At 44.9% G+C, this 20620-nt stretch overlaps 1 protein-coding gene across 18 annotated transcripts in view; it reads left to right on the top strand.

Annotated features, from left to right (window-relative positions):
* SSBP2 (single stranded DNA binding protein 2) overlaps positions 1 to 20620 on the top strand; it is a 308220-nt gene that overhangs the window by 89942 nt on the left and 197658 nt on the right. For 12 of the 18 annotated variants that reach the window (XM_070056354.1, XM_070056350.1, XM_070056359.1 and 9 more), the window contains exons 2-3: positions 6749 to 6821; positions 20287 to 20348. Coding sequence is in view for 10 of the 18 variants with exons in the window: in XM_051853643.2 (XP_051709603.1) it covers positions 6749 to 6821; positions 20287 to 20348 (135 nt within the window). In the remaining 8 variants the exon portion in view is untranslated. Of the gene's footprint in view, positions 1 to 5326; positions 5356 to 6748; positions 6822 to 20286; positions 20349 to 20620 lie in introns of those variants that run through there. The other 6 variants (XM_070056356.1, XM_070056355.1, XM_070056360.1 and 3 more) reach the window with 3 other exon arrangements.

The following is a 20620-nucleotide window of genomic DNA, read 5'->3' as shown; positions in this document are numbered from 1 at the left end:
CCTGGGAATTGCTAAGAGGGTAGCTTTTAAGTGTTCTCACCAGAAAAGCAAATGGATAAGTATGTGAGGTAATAGGTGCATTAATTAGCTTGATTTAGCCATTCAACAGTGTATGTGTATCAGAGGATCTTGTTAAATACAAGACATATAGCAATATGATTGTTACGCATCAGTGGAAAAACTAAAAAAATAAAGGTGTGATTTGACTTTCACAAAATAATTAAAAAAAAAAATCTAAATCCCTCAAGGGTCCTGTCCTTAAAAGTAACCAAAAGTAAACCAGACAAGACACCAGGAAAAAAAAATGCAAAACATAAATCAGGGTTTATATTCTTATGTAGCCAAATATGTTAGATTTTTGTTTAGTGTCAGTGGCACAAAGTTGAATCACTGTGGGCACCGTCTCCCTTTCTGACTGTCAGAGGTCAGGCTTGTCCCAGGACACACAGCGACATTTGCCCGTTCTCTACGTAGGCCTACTGGTATTACTGCTTTGCGTCATTTTTCTGCCCCACCCATCCTAGTTTTTCTACATCTGTCACTTCTTCTTTTTGTTACTGTCTCTTTCTTTCTTTTTTAAATTTAAAGGCAGGGAAAGAGTGAGGGATTGATCTTCCACGTGTGGGTTCACTCCCTAAGTGCCCGAATCACCAGTGCTGGGCCAGGGGTATGGGCGTGCCGTGACCTCAGCCACTGCGCCGACCACCTGCCTCTGTTTGGGGAATTTTTAATTTTAACAATAAATTATGAGCACTTCTTCATTTCATTAAATGTTTTAGGAAGTATCTAGTAGTTTGCCATCACATACATAGATCACAACCAGACATCCACGCTGCCAGTTTTCACTGCTGTAATTTTGCCATAAGCATCGTTACATAGAAACTGATTTCTGCGTGTTCTGTAGAATATATTAGGATAAAAATTAGTGGGTCAAAGTATATTAAAAGGTTCCCTTTCCTATTTGCTGATTTATTTGTATTTAAATAAGTAGTGTAAGTCTAGGGGAAATAACGGGACTGAAGAAAAATTTACAGTAAAGAAGTCTTCTCTCACTCCAAGGCCCTCAGTCCCTAGGGGAATAGTCTTGTGACAAAATGTCGTGTTGGAGCTCCGGTGATCCCACGAGCATGGGAAGCATGAAGGTGGCACTCGTCACTCCGGGGCCGTGTGACACAGCCTCTCTGGCAGTATGTGCACGCTGTCCAGTGGGGGCAGATGACGCAGGCTGTTCTACCCTTCCCCACCCACCGGTCACCTGCAGTCGGCGGTCCTGGGAGACCTGTACCACTTCCACAGTGCACCATGGGAACCGGGAGTGCTTTAATTTTTGAAAGTCCGCTATTTTTAAATACTTCTTATACTAGGCAGTTGAATATTCTTCCATAGGGTCACTTGCTGTATGTAAACATTTTCCTTATTGACTTTTTATTTTCATCCTCAGCTCAGTATTTTAAAATTAAGTTCTGGCAGGTGATTTCTTTGTGCTCCTTATATATCAAGCATGTTAGCCTTTTGTCACCTCACTGACCGCATATCCTACTTTCTTAGTTCTTTGTTACTTTTTAATTTCATTAGATTTTGGGTGGAATAGTCAGCTACTTAACATTGCTTAGCATTTTATGTATTTTTCATTTTATATATTTTAACTCTTCCAATTGTATATATTTTTTTTTTTTGACAGGCAGAGTGGACAGTGAGAGAGAGAGACAGAGAGAAAGGTCTTCCTTTGCCGTTGGTTCACCCTCCAATGGCCGCCGCGGCCAGCGCGCTGCGGCCGGCGCACCGCGCTGATCCGATGGCAGGAGCCAGGAGCCAGGTGCTTTTCCTGGTCTCCCATGGGGTGCAGGGCCCAAGCACCTGGGCCATCCTCCACTGCACTCCCTGGCCACAGCAGAGGGCTGACCTGGAAGAGGGGCAACCGGGACAGAATCCGGTGCCCCAACCGGGACTAGAACCCGGTGTGCCAGCGCCGCTAGGTGAAGGATTAGCCTAGTGAGCTGCGGTGCCGGCCCCAATTGTATATTTTTAAATTAAAAAAAAGCATTCGGTTTTGTTAGATTCACACGCACAATAAAGAGTAAGTGCCACCCCTCAGCCGTTCCTGTTTGTAGCAGGTTAAAAAGGTTAAGCTGTAGACCTGTTCACTACCAGATTATTATGTTTTGAGTTCTGGAGGCTGGCTGAAGGAGATTTGACCCAGTCGCAGGGAAGATGGGTGGGGTTTTCCGGGTGGAACTCTATGCTTGTGGAGTTTTGTGTGTGCTGCCTGTGGCAGGCAGTGTGTGTGCAGGTGTATGACCAAGGTGCACAGCACGTGTGTGGGGATGCGGATTGCTGTTTGCAGGGCAACCCACGTGGGCTCAGCCCTCGATTTTGCTCTGCATTCTTCCTGCTTTAATCTCTGCTGTTGCCCTGACTCTTGGAGCTTAGGCTCCTTTAGTGAGCATGGAGTGAAGGCGGCATGGAGCCACATAGGAGTTTACACTCCTGGCTTTGGCACCTTCTTTAAAATAGTCATGATTTTAGTATCTCACTCACTAGTAGCCAGTTTAAAATTAGAATAAATGAAGATATGATGTGTGATCCATGAGTCATGGATATGCTTTTTAAATTAATCAATTTTTAAGAATTATTTATTTATTTACTTGAAATTCAGAGTTAGAGAAAGATCAAGATCTTCCATCCACTGGTTCACTCCCCAGATGGCTGCAATGGCCAGGGGTGGGCCTTACTGAAGCCAGGAGCTTTATCTGGGTCTCCCACGTGGTGGGACTGTCTTCCTCTGCTTTTCTCAGGCCGTTAGCAGGGAGCTGGATCCAAAGTGGAGCAGTTAGGATATGCAGTGGCACCCATATGGGATGCTGGCATTGCAGGCAGCAGCCATATGCAGTAAGCCACAATGCCAGCCCCAGTGAATGTTTACACTTGATCTTACCCAAAAGGCTGAGAAGCGATCCAGTGAGTGTTTAAAAAAAGAGATTGGGTCTACTTTTTAAAAAGTATTTATTTATTTATTTATTTGAAAGAGTTGCAGAGAGAGGTAGAGAGAGAGGTCTTCCATCCGCTGGTTCACTCCCCAGATGGCCGCAACAGCCAGCGCTGCACCGATTCGAAGCCAGGAGCCAGGAGTTTCCTCTGGGTCTGCCACGTGGGTGCAGGGGCCCAAGGACTTGGGCCATCTTATACTGCTATCCCAGGCCATAGCAGAGAGCTGGATCGGAAGAGGAGCAGCTGGGACTAGAACTGGCGCCCATATGGTATGCCAGCGCTTCGGGCCAGAGCATTAACATGCTGTGCCACAGCGCTGGCCCCTAGGGTCTACTTCTGTAACCAGCTCTTAACTGCATGATTGTTAACTTTTTTCTGTGTATTTAGATTACATTATAAATTACTAGGTTAAATAAACACTGTGTATCATATCAAAAGTACTTAAACTTCTTAAAGGTCATTAAAAATGAAAAAAATTATACATTGTATAAATATTTGTATATTCAGTATTTGTCTTTTAATATTGAACTCAGACTGTTGCCTTCTTACGTTTGGTGATGCCATGTCTGTGGGTTAGGGACTGAGCTGGGTCCCACCTGTGTGGATGGACAGGTGTCACTCCCCACATCTGGAATCATCTGTGGTGCAGGACTTTCCAGCCAGAACTTTCTGGACATTCTTGTATTTGGCAGCTGCTATGGGAAACACACAGCAGTGTCTGCGTCTGAAACTAGAACCAGTAGCTCCTAGTGGTTCCTCGGGTGCAGGAAGGGAGTGGGAGGGAAGGGCCGGTGTGGGAGAGATTCTGGCTTCAGTTCCAGCATGTGACTTGGTCACTTGTTACTGGATGTGTGAAAGTTAGTCAGAATTGAAACTACAGTGGTTACATTTTGCTGTGCTTCCTGCTCTTTCCAACAGCACAAAGTATTATTCTTCCCATTGGACAGGTGAGAAAATTGAGTCTCAGGGATTGTGTTTCATTCAAGGTGAGCGTAGGTTCCAGAACAGCAGGTGCACGTGGTGAGTTCAACTTTGGACGTGGTAAAAACGGGGCATGGCTGGTTTCAGAGCGGCATCTTGCTGGAAACTTGAAACAGTAATTTGGAGATACAGGTTTGGAGCTTGGAACGGAGGGAAAGGGCTGAAGGGATGGGTCTGGGAAACACTGAGCAGGGGGTGATGACTGTACAAGACCTGCTGCTCGTGTGCTGCGCGCCGACACTGCGGTGTGGGGACTCTTGTTCACCGAGGCGTTGCTCCGTGCCGTGCTTTATGGAGGACAGGTTCCCACTTTGCAGGAAGCACTCATCTCATTCAAAGGGGGCTGCGGAATGTGGAGGGAGGAGGTGGTGTTTCAGGTCCTTTCTCAACCCAGGTTCCCAGGTGACAGGGGGGGCACAGGGCCCTGCCAGGTGCCGCAGCTGCTCAGCTGTGCTTCCTCCACGTCCCGTGCACGTTTTAGATGCACTGTCCTAGGTCCCTGGAGAAAGAAAGTGGAGATTACTGCTTTTAACTGCACTCTTCAGGAGGTATCCTTAGTTACTTAACAAGGATATGTTACTTCTAGTAACACAGAAGGCATGCGTTAGCTCCCTTAATACACAGAGAAGAGACGACAAGTCCAAGGAAGTAACTCTGGATTTGGAGGGATGGGCTTGTGAAAGGAGGTAGCCTTAGCCACACTTGTGCTGTGGCCATGAATGTTCTGGGGCCTGTTCTCTTCCCCACAGTCTCACCATGGAACCCCTCACCATTCTGTTCCCCAGCACGGTGGAGCTTCCTCACTGCTCAGCCTTTGGCATTGGCCTGAGTGTCTTGCCTGGCACACCCGGTGGAACCTGGTGCGATGAATGACCCAAGGTTATGTTTCTTCTCTGCTAGGCTGCCACTGGCAGGTTTGCGAGGCTGCACAGCCTGCCCGGGAGCTTACCTCCCTGGCCAGTGGGTGCTGTGAGATGGTCAGGAACGGTTGCTGGAGGAAGCGCAGGTCAGCTCTTTGTGTTGGAAGAACGTGTAGAGAGGTGCACCACAGCAGGGTCATTCCAGTTCCTGTGCCCTGGGACACACTGAGGGCGGGGCCACACCTCCACAGCGACACTACCTGAGGGGAGCGTCCTGTGGTCCCCAGGCGCGGCAGGGTAGGAGGAGTCAAGAAGCCTGGCCTGGGAGTGTCCTTGAACTGGCCTGGGACTCACTCCCGGTGACGTATCTTCATCTGCTTGCAACTCTGATGTCCACTCTCAAGGTGTTTCGTAGCTACAGAATTGTCTTCTTGCTGACTGCTGGGCAATTTTGGAAGGGAAGAAGAATGAAATGGACAGAGGAACTGGGTTTTTGCGGGCTTTCTCTTTTCATGACAGATGTGTGGTATGTTTTCGTAAAAATGAAGAAAATACTCACTTTCGCAAATGCCATCAATCTTTACCCATCAAAAATTTTCTTGGCAAGAGAAGTGGCACAGCTCTACAGCACTGTGGTTATTGTTACATTGTATTGTTTACTGTAAACCTGGTTCAATATTGGTAAATATAGTGTGGCAGGAACTGAACCGTTGTGAGCCATCTGGGCATGCGTCCAAGGTATCATTAAAAATACTGCCTCAGACTAATTTGGGTTTATGAATAATATTTTGTTAACAGCTCAACTGAAATTGAGCCACATGGTGTGGTTTAGAAATTCTTAATCCACAAGATAATGAGAGTCATTTTATGTGTATACAGCACACTCAGTATTTTATATCAAGTGATAAATTGATGCATAATTTTGTCTTAACCTGTATACTGTAAGCACCCATGTGCTTAATATGGTCTGATATCTTTAAAGTTCACAGAGTGCTGTGGTTTCCTTCACTGAGTGCTTTATAAACTAAACTGTTAATTGACTTAGCAGTCTGACCTAAATAATAAGACAGGCTGCTGAACAAATGCTAAAATCACTGTTCAGTAGAAGTTCTGGAGCGTGATTCTACAGACAAATAGGAGTTATACTAATATTCACCAAAAGCGTTGAAGAACAAAAAGGTATAGGGGAGTTCTAGTAACTTAATTTACTTCTTCTATTGATGGAAATAATTATTATCCTTAAAATAGACTTGGAGATCATCAGTGATTGATTATAAATTATTAACTGCATTAAGTGTAACAAAGGGAATGAAGCTATGACTAAGTAAGATGAGTCAAGGAAAAAAATCCCTCTTTAGATATTTTTTGCCAAGAAGATATATATATATATACACACACACACATATATATCGTTTTCTTGGTGTATATATTTTTTAAAAGACTTATTTATTTGAAAGGCATAATTAGAGCAAGAGACAGATCTTCCAACTGCCTGTTCACTCTAAATGGCCACAATGGACAGGGTTGGGCTAAGCCGGCCGGGAGCTTCCTCCAGGTCTCCCATGTGGGTGGCAGGGGCTCAAACACTCAGCCCATCTCCCACTGTTTTTCTCAGGCCATTAACAGGGAGCTGTACCAGAAGTGGAGCAGCTAGGGCTTGAATGGATGCCCATAACGGATGCTGACATTGCGGGCTTACCCTGCTACACCACAGTGCTGGCCCCTTTATGCACTATTTTTAGCAGTTTAAGTTCTTTCTGAATATACATGTATAAATTCCCACTGAAAGGGTATGGGGAGGGTTTGATTTCTGTCATTGTTAGCGTGTAAAATATTTTTGCCTGTAAAGATAAATGTATGATTTAGAGAATGAATTTTAAGTAATGCCTTTTCTCAATGGATGTTTCATTGTTTTCCAGGTTAGCACTCTATGTATATGAATATCTGCTCCATGTAGGAGCTCAGAAATCGGCCCAAACATTTTTATCAGAGGTATGTTTTATATATTTTGTGTCTTAACTTTTTATATTCTATATACATGAATGAAAAATACACTGTAGCAGCTATGTGGAAAACTTGGTTGTTGTCTATTTATGGTGAATGTTCAGTAATCAGTAGCTGTGATGTTATCTTCGTAAATGTGTACAGCATTTTCTGTGTCCTCAAATGCCACTTTTTTTTAAAAAAAGATTTATTTATTTACTTGAAAGTCAGAGTTACACTGAGAGAGGAGAGGCAGAGAGAAAGAGAGGACTTCCATCTGCTGGTTCACTCCTCAATTGGCCGCAATGGCTGGAGCTGCGCTGATCCGAAGCCAGGAGCCAGGAGCTTCTTCCTGGTCTCCCACGCTGGTGCAGGGCCCAAGGACTTGGGCCGTCTTCTACTGCTTTCCCAGGCCATAGCCGAGAGCTGGATTGGAAGTAGAGCAGCTGGGTCTCGAACCAGTTCCCATATGGGATGCTGGCACTTCAGGCCAGGGTGTTAACCCGCTGCGCCACAGCGCTGGCCCCAATTTTTTTTTTTTTATTAAAGTGTTACAGTTACTGTATTTTGTAAAAGTTTCAGTTGAACAGATTTATTTTATTAAGCAAATTATCCATTTTTTTAAAAAAGATATTATTTATTTATTTGAAAGGTAGAATTACAGACAGTGAGAGGGAGAGACAGAGAGAAAGTTCTTTCCTTCTGTTGGGTCACTCCCCAAATGGTCCCAACAGCTGGAGCTGCCGCGATCCAAAGCCAGGAGCCAGATGCTTCCTCCTGGTCTCCCATGCAGGTGCAGGGGCCCAAGCACTTGAGCCATCCTCCACTGCCTTCCCGGGCCACAGCAGAGAGCTGGATTGGAAGAGGAGCAGCTGGGGCTCAAATCGGTGCCCACATGGGATGCTGGCTCTGCAGATGGGGGATTAACCTACTGCGCTATGGCGCTGGCCCCCCAAATGCCACTTCTGTGCAGCCCGGTAACCTTCCAGCCCACTTTCCAGACACTTCCCTCTTCCAAATGGAAAGGTATTTCATGGAGGCAACAGGAACCAAGAAAGCAAATTGAGTTTTTTTTTTTTTTAAAAAAAACACGTACACACACATATACACACCATATCCCTAGTTTCAAGTGTTGTATTTTGTCATTATTCATAATTTTGAAAAATAGTTTTTTATTTTGCATAGATATGATTGTTTTCATTGGGAAAATATTTTGATAATCTTACTTCAAATTCTTGTTTCACTTTGTCTTGCTTTACTTCTGACAGTTTTGAATCTGAGCCTTTTTACAGTGGTCCTTTTTCTCCAGTGTATATCTTTGTGATAAGAATGTTGATGATTTTATTGGGTTCTGCTATATGCTGGGGGACACAGTGTGGCAAGGAACATTACATAGACAAGAATAAGTGTAAAAGTGTGTGTTACACATACTTCATAATGTTCATGGGAAATGTATGGATTTCAAAATTTTTTACGTCAAGGTAAATTTAATCTCATTTTCCATGAATTTTTTGAAGTGAGCTGTGTTAGTTCTGATTCTTTTATGAAATCTGCAAGGCTGGTTTATTTTACAACTTTAATAGATCCCTGTTTTACTGATAAAGGATGTCAGAGATTTCAGAGTTTACATGACTGGCTGGGGGGTCGCACGGAGCTGTAGAACTGGAATTGAAGCCTAGGTGTCCGTTACTCCCAGAGCCCCACCCTTTTCTCTTATATCTGCACTATTTAACATGTAGCCACTACCTATATAAAGATATTTGAGCACTTAAAATATGACTAATTTAGTTAAGAAATGCTATGTATATGAGATCCACATTAGATTTTCAAGAAATCCAGTGAACCAAAGAATATAAAACATCATTAGTAATTTGTAAATTTTGGTTACACATTGAAATGAAAATACTTTTGATAACTCCAGGTAAAAAGTGTATCACTAAAATTAATTTCACCTTCTTTTTCGGTTTTTAACAAACCTATTCGAAGTTTAAGAGTACGTACGTGGCCGTCACTTGTGGTCCTTTTTACGTCCAGCTGCACAGAGCTGCTCTGGTCATCTGGTCGCCAGAGCCCCACCAGGTCAGAGGTGCCACAGGTGGCCGTGGCCCATGGTGCCCTCCTTGGGTGTAGCCTGCCTCAGATTCCCCTTCTCCCCAGACACATAAGGAAGCACACACACAGCCCCAGTCTTATTTGTCAGTTGATTAGTGTATGTGAATTAGTAGTCTATTTGCCAAATTAGGAGTTTTAGAGATTTGGTCAGAACAAAGAACACAGGAAGGAAGGTACGCTCTGTGATGAAAGTTCAGTCTGAGAAGTACATGCAGATGAACACAGAAGTTCGTGTGTCTGCCTCCTTAGATCACTCATGGGGGTTAACGTGGCCTTTCTGAGTCATGTTTACTGTACAGAGGAAGTGCCTGAGCCCACAAAAAGGATGTGTTTCACGCTTGTGTGCTTGACCACCACCAGCTCACAGCACGTTTAGAAGCAGCTAACCAGGTTGTGGAGGTGTGGAAATTTTACTCTAGTGTAGTTGAGAAGTCGGTGGAAAGATTTACTGGTATCTTTAATTGTATCACAGACCATCTTGGATGGATGGGATCAACGTGGTGTTTCCTTGGGGGTTCCCAAGATTGTTCTCTCTCTCTCTCTTTCTCTCTTTCTTTCTCTTTCTTTCCTTCCTCCCTTCCTTCCTCTTTTCTTTTTCCTTCCTTCTCCCTCCCTCTGTTCCTCCCTTCCTTGCTTCCTTTCTTTCTGATTTATTTGAAAGTAAAAGGGAGAGTGAGAAAGATACCTTCTGTCCACTGGTTCACTCCCCCCTTAGCTGCAAAGGCCAGGGGCTGGGCTGGGCCAAAGATGAGAGCCAGGTGCTGCATCTCACATGGGTAGCACTTGGGCCATCTTCCCCTACTTTCCCTGCACGTTAGCTGGGGGCTGTATGAGGAGTGGAGTAGCTGGAACATGCACCAGGACTCTGTGGCATGCCGGCATCGTAGGCGGTGGCTTAACCTGCTGTGCCGGACTGTATTTTCTTACCAGTGTTGTAAGATGTCAAATACAGAGGTTACTAAACACCTTCAGGAAAGAAAAACGCTGCTTATGTAAGGAAGTCCAGGTGTCTGGACTCAAATGGGTGATGTGGTTTGAGCAGGTACCTAGATTCTTCACTCAAAGGCCCCAAGCTCAATGGAAAATAGATACACAAAATTTCTAGGGCTATTAGGTAGAAATGCAGTTAGAATATCAGAAGGGATTCGGACATTTTGAGAAGTATATTTTCTCTTGCTGCATTTGGAATACAAAACTGAGGATTTCTCTGCATTATCAGTCTGGTTCCATTTCACAAAAAGAATCAAACTGCAAACAAACGACTGTCACCAGGAAGACGCAATGCTTCTGGATTCCGGAGATGTGTGCATGTGCCTCTCAGAATTATTCAACAGTGTCTAGGTTGCCAAACTCCTGAGTGCGATGTGAACAATACATCCTCATTACCTAAGTAATCAGTATAGGGGAATGTCTCAAATAATTGAGGCAAAAGTATGCCAGGATGTCAAAAATTAATTTAGATGTATTTGGACATACATGGGTAGATTTCCAGAACACTGTCTAATAAAATAAAGAAGGGGAAGTGTGCCATTTTTATGGAAGACCATGAACATTAAGCGATGCTCTATATTTTTGTGGGTGCGTATTTATGAGTGTAAATTTAGTTAAAAGTTCAGAAAGAACATACCTGACAGTGTTGTTTTGGGGAGTCAGGGTGTTGAAGAGACCAGATAATTTTATTCTTAGTTGTAGGATTTTTAAAACAAGCAACACATGTATTATTTGTGGAATTACTTAAAAATAAGAGAAAAAAATACCGTCTCTTAAATTACCTGAATTTAAAGGGAGAAGCCAGGAGGTTGCTTTGCGAGGGTCCTGGCTGAGCGTGTTCCCTAGCGTTCCTGATGGTCTCAGTGGGTTCGGTGTCCGTGGCTTGCTGTCTGCTCCCGGGTGTTGTGGGTTCTGTACTGTCTGCATTGGGTTTGCCCAGTAGTGCACTCCTTCTGCCAGCACACTCCTGCCCTCCCCTGCCTGACTGGCTCAGCAGTGGCTTTCTGAGAGAGGCTTTCCAAGGCTTCATCCCTCTAAGCCTTCGGTACATTCTGTTGGGGCCCTCTGTAGGAACTTCTGCATGGCCCAGGAGTGTGGACTTCTTTTCTTCAGAGGCAGGGGAGCCTTTAAGATGTCCAAGAATGACGTCATTAGGTTTGTGCTTTGGTGTCTGTGTGATCTTTCCCATGACCGTGGACAGCGGACGAGAGGACACAGTGTGCTAGAGCTCAGTGCCCCACGGTGGGTTGCTCATGCTCTGTTTCACTTGGTTCATGTGGCAAGTTTAAGGCTGCTTGTTGTAGGATGACTTCTTAATTTGTTTTAATGATCAAGGATCATTTTATCTAAATCTTCCTTAGACTGTGTCCAAGTTTTTACCTAATTAAGAGTGTTACACAGGAAACCCAGCATAGGGAGACCTGCTTATTTGGGATGGTTACTGTGATAAAAAGGAAGTTATTGAAGCAGATGTCTAAATCTCCAGCGTTCTCATCTTGGTTCCAGGCAAAGTAGAATACTTCTTCCAGTTTGTGCATTTTTCCTTAGGATGACTGACAGTAGGCATGACTGTTGCTTTAATGAGCTCTTACCTTTCTTTTGTAAGGGCTTATTCTCATGGTCGAAGCTGGGAGAAGGCAGAATGGAAACCCTAGGCATTAAGTGTACGGGAAAGATATGAGCACAAGCTTTCTAAAAGTGCCTCTACCTGGGCCGTGAGAGAACGGGGCTGCTGATGGTGTCTGCTGTCTGTCAGAAGAGTGGAGGGAGGACACGCCCATTATTAGCAGCCGCGGCTTTTCTTAATTAAAAAAGGATAGCATTGGACTACCAGTTGACATCGACACATTTTTCTAACTAGGTTGTATTAACTAGCTCAGTGTATTAACTAGCTGAGTGTGATCTCAGATTCGTGATAGATTTTAAACCACTATCCAAATCTTAAATATAGCTTGTGCGACTTCATTTTCTTAGACCCACGTGGAGAAAACCATCTCCTTTAGAAATATGCTCGAAGCCCTTCTCTGTTTTCTTTATTCTTCAGCACTCAGTGCCCACAGACAGAAGCTGAGGGTTTTTCCAGGTCAGTGCCAATGTTTATGAGTTTGGATTCTTTAGAAACTATCCTTTTTCGGTCGTATTGTTTTGTTATAGAAAGATAATTCCTGCTTTTTCCTCCAACCTTGCATGGTATTCATGCCTCGGAATGAGTGTTGATCTTAACAAATGCAATTAAGATTTAGAGCCTTGCAGTGATTCTAAATTTTCCTCCTTTCTTAAAATTTTTCTACTTTTATATTGTATTCCCAGTCCTTATTTGCCATATGTTAGTAGCAAGCAAGGTAGCTTGAAATGGAAGCAGAAGAACGTCAAGGGGACCTCTTCTGTAGACTGATCAAGGATGCTGAGCTGTGAGACACCATGGGCTCCAGAATTCTGTGTCTCCCATCCATCTGTACCAGGACTGGGGGGGCCTTTCTTCTGCCAGCTGCCGTTTGCATGTGTATAACATCGTCTGCAGGGCGTGCAAAATTATCAGCTTAGTAATTAGCCTGCTGTAGATTTATTGACTCTCTAGTCCTGCCTGCCGTTGCTTTGGCAGGGCCTTGGACGGCCCCAGTCTATGCAAAGAGAGATGTGACAGTTGAGTATCTCCTAACCCACACCGTGTAAAAGGAGCCGCTTGGTGCAGACGCCTGGGTTTCAGTTGTGTCCTAAATCTCATTTACTTCCTTTCCCTTCGGTGTAGAAGGAAACAGTCCTCGTGGCACTTGAGAGTTGTGCTGTGGTTTCGATGGAATGGTTAGGACAGTGCCTGGCAGGTCACATGTGCTCCACGTTGCTATTTTTCAAATTCTCAACCATTTTTTTTCTGTCTTGTCCCTGTCTTTGGGTGTCACCGGCCCCCGTCCCTGACAGTGTGAGTTACCTCAAGTCCTCTCCAGAATCTTGGAGTCTCCCAGGGCCAAGTGGGAAATTTCTCCCTGCCCTGAGGATCCCAGCCCCGCTCTGATTTCTTGTTCCCTTCACAGCTCTCCCACCTCACTGCTCTTTGCATTAAAGGTTGTTCCTGCAGGCCAGGGGTGACTGGAGGGATAAAGCAGGGAACGGTGTGGCAACAGCCTTAGCTCAGGTGTTGCACCCAACAGCCGCCATAACTCCGTGTTGCCCCAGGGGATTTCCACTGGCCGTTTTCCATGGGTGCTGTTGTGGACTCCTGGCGTCCTCTGTGACCCCTTAGAGATCACAGAGATCCCACAGTCTTGTTATGTAGAATGTGGGGTGTTGGTTTTCCAGGGTGCAGTCCTTCCACTTCATAGCACTCCTAGTAGCCTCTGTCTTTCTGGGTCAAAAGATTAAAAACCAAAATCCCGAAAAGCTGTGTGGGTCTACCTGGGTGGAAGGGAGTTCTCTTCAAGAGGCTCCTTCCCTCCCACAGCAGAGCATTCTGGGATCTAGTCTGTGCTGCGTGCTGAGTGTCGGGCACTTGGGACCCGGCTGGTGCCCCTTGACTTACCACTGCTGGTGTCCTGGCCAACTCCAGCTGCATGTCTGTTGGCTTTAATGTTTTGACTTCAGATATAACAGCCTCTTTCAGTTCTTTCTCTACATTTGGCTTGGCATATAGACGCACCCATACTTCACAGAGATTTTAGAAAATTAGTGGGAACCATGGATAGAAGTCTCAGCAGTCTTATTTGGTAACAAACCTACACGTAGGTATGCAGGCATGCTTCTTAACATAGGAACTGGTTTTATCTTTTCATGGTATTGAAATTCTATTTTAAATATCGATTAACATGCATGGGTAGATTTAGGACTACTCTGAAAGGGGGAGGGCCTTGAGCGCCACAGCTGCTGCTGTGCTCGGGGATTTGGACCTGCCGAAGGTCCTGCTCCAGGGGGCCATCTCCCACCAGGGGCTGCTGACGTCAGGACTGCCCCACCCCGCTGCCGCTCCTGCGTCACTCTCGAAGCCGGGGCTGGAAGCCTCTCTTCTTCCTCTGGCCTTTTGATCTTCTGCTAGTGTCCCTGATGGCAGAACTTAGCAGGAAGCCAGCTGGCAAGGAGGCTAGGAAGTATGATTTCAGAGTCTAATCCCGGAGCATAGCATGGAGTAGAGAAAGGGGTGTGGCACAGAGAGAGCGGGCAAGTGACTGGTGGGCCTGGTCAGGTGCCCACAGGATGAAAAGCTGAACAGGTGTGTGTGTGTGTGTGTGTGTGTGTGCACTCTTGTGTATCGTTTTTTCTTGGTACAAATGTTAGCTTATTACACACTGTTCTGTGCTTTCATTTTTTTGTTTCACTTGTTAAGTTTTGGAAATTGGGCCATATTGGTTCGCAAAATGTCTTAATTCTCTTTTTATGGTTGTAGAGTATTTCACTCTGTGAAATGTGTTGTGATATATTTCATCAATCCCCTACTGATGAACATTTAGTTTTTTTTTTTCCAGTATTTGCTTTTTAGAAGATTCATTTATTTATATGAAAGAGTTACACAGAGAGAGGGAAAGACACAGAGAGAGATCTTACATGCGCTGGTTCACTCCCCAGATTGCTGCAATGGCCAAGACTGAGCCAGGCCAAAGCCAGGAGCCAGGAGCTTCATCCAGGTCTCCCGGTGGGTGGCAGGGGCCCAGACAGTTACGTCATCTTCTGCTGCTTTTCCCACAGCTTTAGCAGGGAACTGGATCAAAAGTGGTGTAGCCGGGACACAAACGGGCACCCCTAAGGGATGCCAGCATTGCAGGCAGCGGCTTTAACTGCTGTGCCACAGCGCTGGCCCTGTTTGCAATTATAAAACAATACTTCAATGAAAATAGTTCCATATATGCATGAAAGAATTAATAATTTTATATACCTGATCATCTTTATGGGATGAATGCTGAGTAGAAGGATTGCTATGTCACATATTACTTCATTTATAATTATGCTACATGGCATGTTTAACCCCTTTCTAGATACCTCTGCCCATGATTCAGTGTTTGGATCTTTGTATAGAAATGTTGAACTTGCTCCGTCATAGGATAAAGAAAGTGTGATCACAGACCAGGCCTTGCAGTGAGGAGGAGGGCAGTGGAAAACGGCCATACTTCCGCAGGAGACGGTGGGAGGATAGAGCCTCTGGCTGGTCAGATGATGGAGGAAGAGTGATCGATAACTGAGCAGAAAGCTCAAGACTAGGGAAATACCCATGGGGCTGGGATCATGGAAGAGGGAGGGCTGGAATAGAGAGGGAAGTTGTTGGCCTGGATGCCACCCAAACACCTGAACAGCCCTGAGGCCCACAAAAAGTCAGTTCAGCTGAAAATACTCTTCACAAGTGTGGAGAAATCCTGTCCCAAGGGACTGTTGGCACTTAGGGGCATTTTCTGTCACTCCTCACCTCCACCCATCATTAATGCATTTCCTTAAAGAATGCTAAACTACATAGATTAGTATCACTTTAGAATGAAAGGCACCTGTGCGTTTTTCCAGATAATCATAAATTTAGCATGATTTTTTTCAATACACACACACACACACACACACACACACACCATTTTTTTATCCTCAAACAGGAGAGGTTTCACAGTAAATATTTCTTCTCGCCTTCCCATCCCCTGCTTGAAAAGCAAGAGAGCACGGCCCTCTTTCCACGTGGACCTGTCTCATCTTCTTAGTGACTGCACTCGTCCGTCCACACAGGCCGCAGAATTCGCTCCGCTTGCCCTGTTGGCGAGTGTGTCTCGGGTTGTTCCTTCCTGTTTTCCTGACTGGGCTGCGTGAGCGTGGTTTGGTTTTCTGTCCTCCAGGGTTCTGCTTTGCCTTTCCCTGAGCACTGCTTGGTGGTTTCTGTCAACAAGTCGCCTCCAGAGCTGCGGTGGTGTGGAGGCAGTGGTGTGAGTCTTTATGGAAACACACTCCTGGTGGAGCCATCTCTGCTTTGGGGAGAACTTGAAACATCCTGAAGTGTTGTTCATCCAGCCTTTGTGTCCGGTGCACAGCGAAGGGCCCCGGTCCTGACTACTGTGGCACAGACGTGTGTTTAGAGTGGGAAAGATGGCCCCTGCCCACTACCACGCGGGTGTGTGCAAGGCAGTTTGAGTGTCTCTGACAAAGAATAAGATGTGAGACTGTTTAGTCTCCGCACAGGGTACCTTCAGGCTGCCTCCCCACGACTAAGCCACATAGGGAGGTTCCCGGAGCACTTTGCTGAAATAGCTGGCAAATAGATCGGCAGAGACGCCGTGGACGTGCAGAGAGAGAGGCTGGGGAACTGACTCGATGCCGCGGGGCCTGTGGGCTGCTCCTCCGGCTGCCAGGCACACCTCGGTGTGGAGGCCACCGCGTGTCGCGTTGGTCCCTCCAGGAGTCATCTCACGCCCTTCTTTTCATGGAGGGCAGCAATGCGTTCTGAAACTCGGCTTTATTTTATGTTCTGTGAAGTCAGGATGAACCGAGGTGAGGTATCGGGACACTCAATGGAAGAACGTGCTGCTCACGGGGTGAGGGTGAGCCCAGTGGTAGGGGGCGTTAGTGGGTGTGGCGCACCCCGGCCAGGTCCTCCTCCCGTACCCTTCCAGGAAGACATCGGCCGGCACTATGGCTAGAGGAAAGAGTGAGGCGAGGATGAGGCAGGTTTTTGACTGAATTAAACCTTTAATAAGCCATCAGACTCTTACTTCTCATAAGTCAGTCCCTAAATACTCTTCTTTATTGTGACCCAAGATGATAAAATGTGGATCAACTAACTTTCAATCAAAGTTGCCATAGATATGCAGATTATTTGTGTAACCACTTAGGATGATTCAAGTTAGGATCTAGCTTACAATTATACAGCATGTTCTCTTCTTCTTATATTTAGTCTAAGTTCAAGCACATTAGCTTCTGGAATTTTTCCTTTTAGCTCTTTTTTAAAATGGCTGTCATATTTCTAATTTCTAGAAAATTTGTGACTGGAGGCCAGTTTACTTGTATACCTCAAGGTTCCCATTGATTCACATTTTATGTACTTAAAAAATCCAAAAAATGCAACCGGTTTCAGGGACTTAAGTGGCATGTAAGTTTTCCCGTCTCTTTCTTAAAGAAGTTCTTTTTGTCTTTGGTGTTTGCAAATCCAAGGGTGCTTTTAAAGCTCCTATTTGTAAGATTGAAAATTATTTTTGAGTCCTTTTGGGATAACTGATTTCTTTTATGGGTGATGATAGAATGAATTCCTTGAGTTTTTCTGAAATCAACAATTCTATTTGTTCACTGCTTTTCAAAGGGCCCCTGAGCCTGCCTTGTTGACTTGGGATATTGAGAAAAAAATTATTGTTAAACCCCACCACTGAGGTCTTTACCTGGTTTCCAAGGTAGTTTCTGAGGCCTTCCTGGATCAGTTTTTAAGTGTGACTTGACTTCACGGTTTCCTGTTCCTCTGTCCCCTCACTGCTGGATGGCCCTGCACAGCATTTGTCACCCTCCAGTAAGCACAGCTTGTTTGTTTGTTTATGGCCTGTCTTCTCCACTAAGCAGTCAGCTCTCTGAAGGAATGGACTTTTATGTTTTGTATTTCCTGCTAAAGCCACCACATAAATACGCATCTGGATTTCTGATTTCTCAGTTTACTTTGTAAAAGGTATTTAGCCAAGAGGCTGGCATTGTGGTGTAGTGGATAAGGCCACTGCCTGCAATGCCAGCACCCCTTTGGGGTACTTGTTTGTTTTCCAGCTGCCCCGATTTCAATCCAGCTTCCTGCTAATGGCCTGGGAAAGCAGCGGAAGATGGCTCAAGTTCTTGGGCCGCTGCCCCCCCCGCATGTGAGATCCGAAGGAAGCTCCTGGCCCCTGGCTTTGGTCTAGCCCAACCCTGGCCATTGTGGCCATCGAGGGAGTAAACCAGTGGGTGAAAGATCTCTCTGTGTCTCTCCCTCTCTTTCTGTAAATCTTTCAAAATAAATAAATCTTTACAAAAAATAAAAGTATTTAGCAACTACTGATTCATTTTTAATAGTCATCTCATTTAAAATTTGTATTCTAGTAAAGTATAATCTTATAAATACAAGCTATGTGACATCAGCCTCACTGTCATTTTAATTCTTACTCTGTGAAAGATGTGTGCCTGCATGGTCCCATCCCTCAAATCAGGAGTATATTCAGAAGTTTAATCCTTTGGGTATAATTGCCAATCTACGTGTTACGCCCAGTCTGTCTCCATTTCTGGGCCCGTGGTGACACCTGATGTTCAGAGTGATGTTAAGAACCTGAAATACCTCCTGTTTAAGATAAATAAATAAAATTTAAATTTAAAAAGATTCCAAAGTTGAGTTCTCTTTTAATGGTTGCCTGAATTTGGTCTGTATGATATCACTTGAACAGAATACTAATTCCCAAATGATTTTAAGTAAAGAGAAGCTCAATTTTCCTGTTCAAATGATTAATTTTTACTCTTCCCATTTAAACCAGGAGTCCAGGTGATTCTTTCTGAGTTCCGACTCTGGTTATTTTTTTTCTAGTTATATGTCTGCCTTCCATGAAGGTACTTTATACTTTTCCGATTAGTAAGCTAAAATTTCCCGGCCACCCCTGAATACTTGAATACTTGCCTGTGGAATTTCACTGGAATGTTCTGGAGCAGTGATGATGGAGTACACTGGTAGATGGATGGTCTTGTAGGCAAAGGAAAAATAGTGGTGGCTAATGGTTGTCACACACAAATGTCTCAGTCGCTCTGTGAAGGGATTTTCAGGTACTCACAGCAGCTGGATGGGATGGGTAAGTATAATTGGCACCAGTTTATAGAAGTTTGTGACACTGCGGATAGAAGATTTACATCACTTCAGCCACCCCTGAATTACACAACCAGAATGCAGTCAAGCTGAAGTTTGTACCCATCCTTTGGTCAGTAAAAGGAGCACACTTCAGCATTATCGTTTTCTGAGGGGCTGAGGGGTAGCGGTACACACTCAGGATGCAGACACGCTGCTTTAAAGCACACCCTGAGACATCTGCCCTCCCATGTCCATCGCAGCGCAGTCTACGAGAGCCAAGCCGTGGAATCAGCCTCCATGCCCATCAACTGATGGACAGATGCAGGATCCAGGGAAGACAGTGTGACGAATGCCACTCAGCCTTAGACAGGAATGACTCCGTCATCTGTGAACACGTGGGTGGTGGAACCCGAAGACACTGCGTTCCGTGAAATAAGCCAAGCACAGAAAAACAGCCACCATGTGATCTCACTCCCCTGTGGAGGCTAAAAAGTAGATCCCATGAAAGTTGAGAGCAGAATAAAGTAGAATAAAGGGGTTACCAGAGGCTGGGGAGAATAGGGAGGAGAGAGGGAAGCAGAAAGTTTGGTTAACGAGTACTGAAATACAGCTAACTGGGAGAAAGAAGTCCTGCTTTTCTGTGGCACAGTAGGGGACCATGGGTAATGATAATACATTGCATGTTTCCAAAACGCTAGATGCAAGGATGTTGTTTCCACCACCAAGAAACAGTGAATGTTTGAGAGAATGGTATACTAAAACTTACCTGGTTTTGAACATTACACAGTGTATACGTGCATCTGAACATCACATAGTATCCCATATGTAGGTACAGTTTTCATGTGTAAATTAGAAAAAAAATGTTTAAACCACTTTAAGTCTTTCAACAGAATGTAATGTAGAAAATGGTTAGTTTTTTTTTTTTTTTTAAAAAAAAAGGCAAAAAGGAAACCCAGAGTTATGAAATCAATGATTGTCATACACAGTCCTTAAGTCTGGGGGCCCACTGGGAGGCAGTTGTGGTTATTCTAAACTTTCAGGGAGAAACCTCACAGAACTGAGTCCTGGATCTCGAAGGAGAGGGAGCTGCCTGCGGGGGCCCCTCCTGGTTCCACGATGCCATGGAGAGCCTGGCTTCAGGCCTTTGGGCAGGGGTTTGCCCCACAGGGTTGGTCTTGTGTGGGGCCTGGAGACGCTGGCTCTGGTTGTCTGGGACAAGATGGAGTGGACCCAGCGGGTGGCCCTGGAGTGAGCAGTGGCTGCTTGGGTGGACCCAGCAGCTGGGAGTGGTCAGGCTGACGGCCCACGTCCTTCTGGACCTAAAAGAAAGCCGTTTAACCAAGGACCATGCAGTAGACACATACCCAGCCTCAGCATCTCCAAGGACGCTGAAGCTGGATTTGGCGCTAAGCGGTGAGAGCTTAGCTGTGACTGGCACAGTGGAAAGCTCATTGGCTGGTCCAGTCCACACATCACTGTGTACAGTGAGTATTTGGAAGACTTGAATAAAGAATAATGTGAAAATGATGAAAAACTGAAATAATGCCGTAATGTTTTAGATGGAAAAAATCATTGCTTTGTAATATGTATGGAAAAAAGTATTAGGAAAGTATTTAATATCTCTTTTATTCATTTTAGATAAGATGGGAAAAAAACATCACATTGGGGGAACCACCAGGATTCTTGCATTCTTGGTGGTGGTAAGTATCTTTTATTCCGTTTTTGCTAGAATGATCATGTGTTCTAGTGGGCCTACTCTATGCCTGTTTATGACTTCATGCTTCCATTTTACTGTTTTTCATTTTCCACAGTTGTTTTCTGAAAGATAGGAGATAACAAATGAAACTCAAAACCAGCGTTCAGTGTTCTTTAACTTAAAGATAATGTTATTGAGTCAAGATGGAATTGGAACCAATATGTGGAATCCCCAACCGTTAAGTGTGATGTGGTGTCCGTTAGCTGGGCTGCCGTG

This window comes from Oryctolagus cuniculus, chromosome 14, assembly GCF_964237555.1.
Source record: "Oryctolagus cuniculus chromosome 14, mOryCun1.1, whole genome shotgun sequence".
Classification (NCBI taxonomy): domain Eukaryota; kingdom Metazoa; phylum Chordata; class Mammalia; order Lagomorpha; family Leporidae; genus Oryctolagus; species Oryctolagus cuniculus.
The sequence above is the reverse complement of the archived record's forward strand: the minus strand, read 5'-3'. Positions and strand labels throughout refer to the sequence as shown.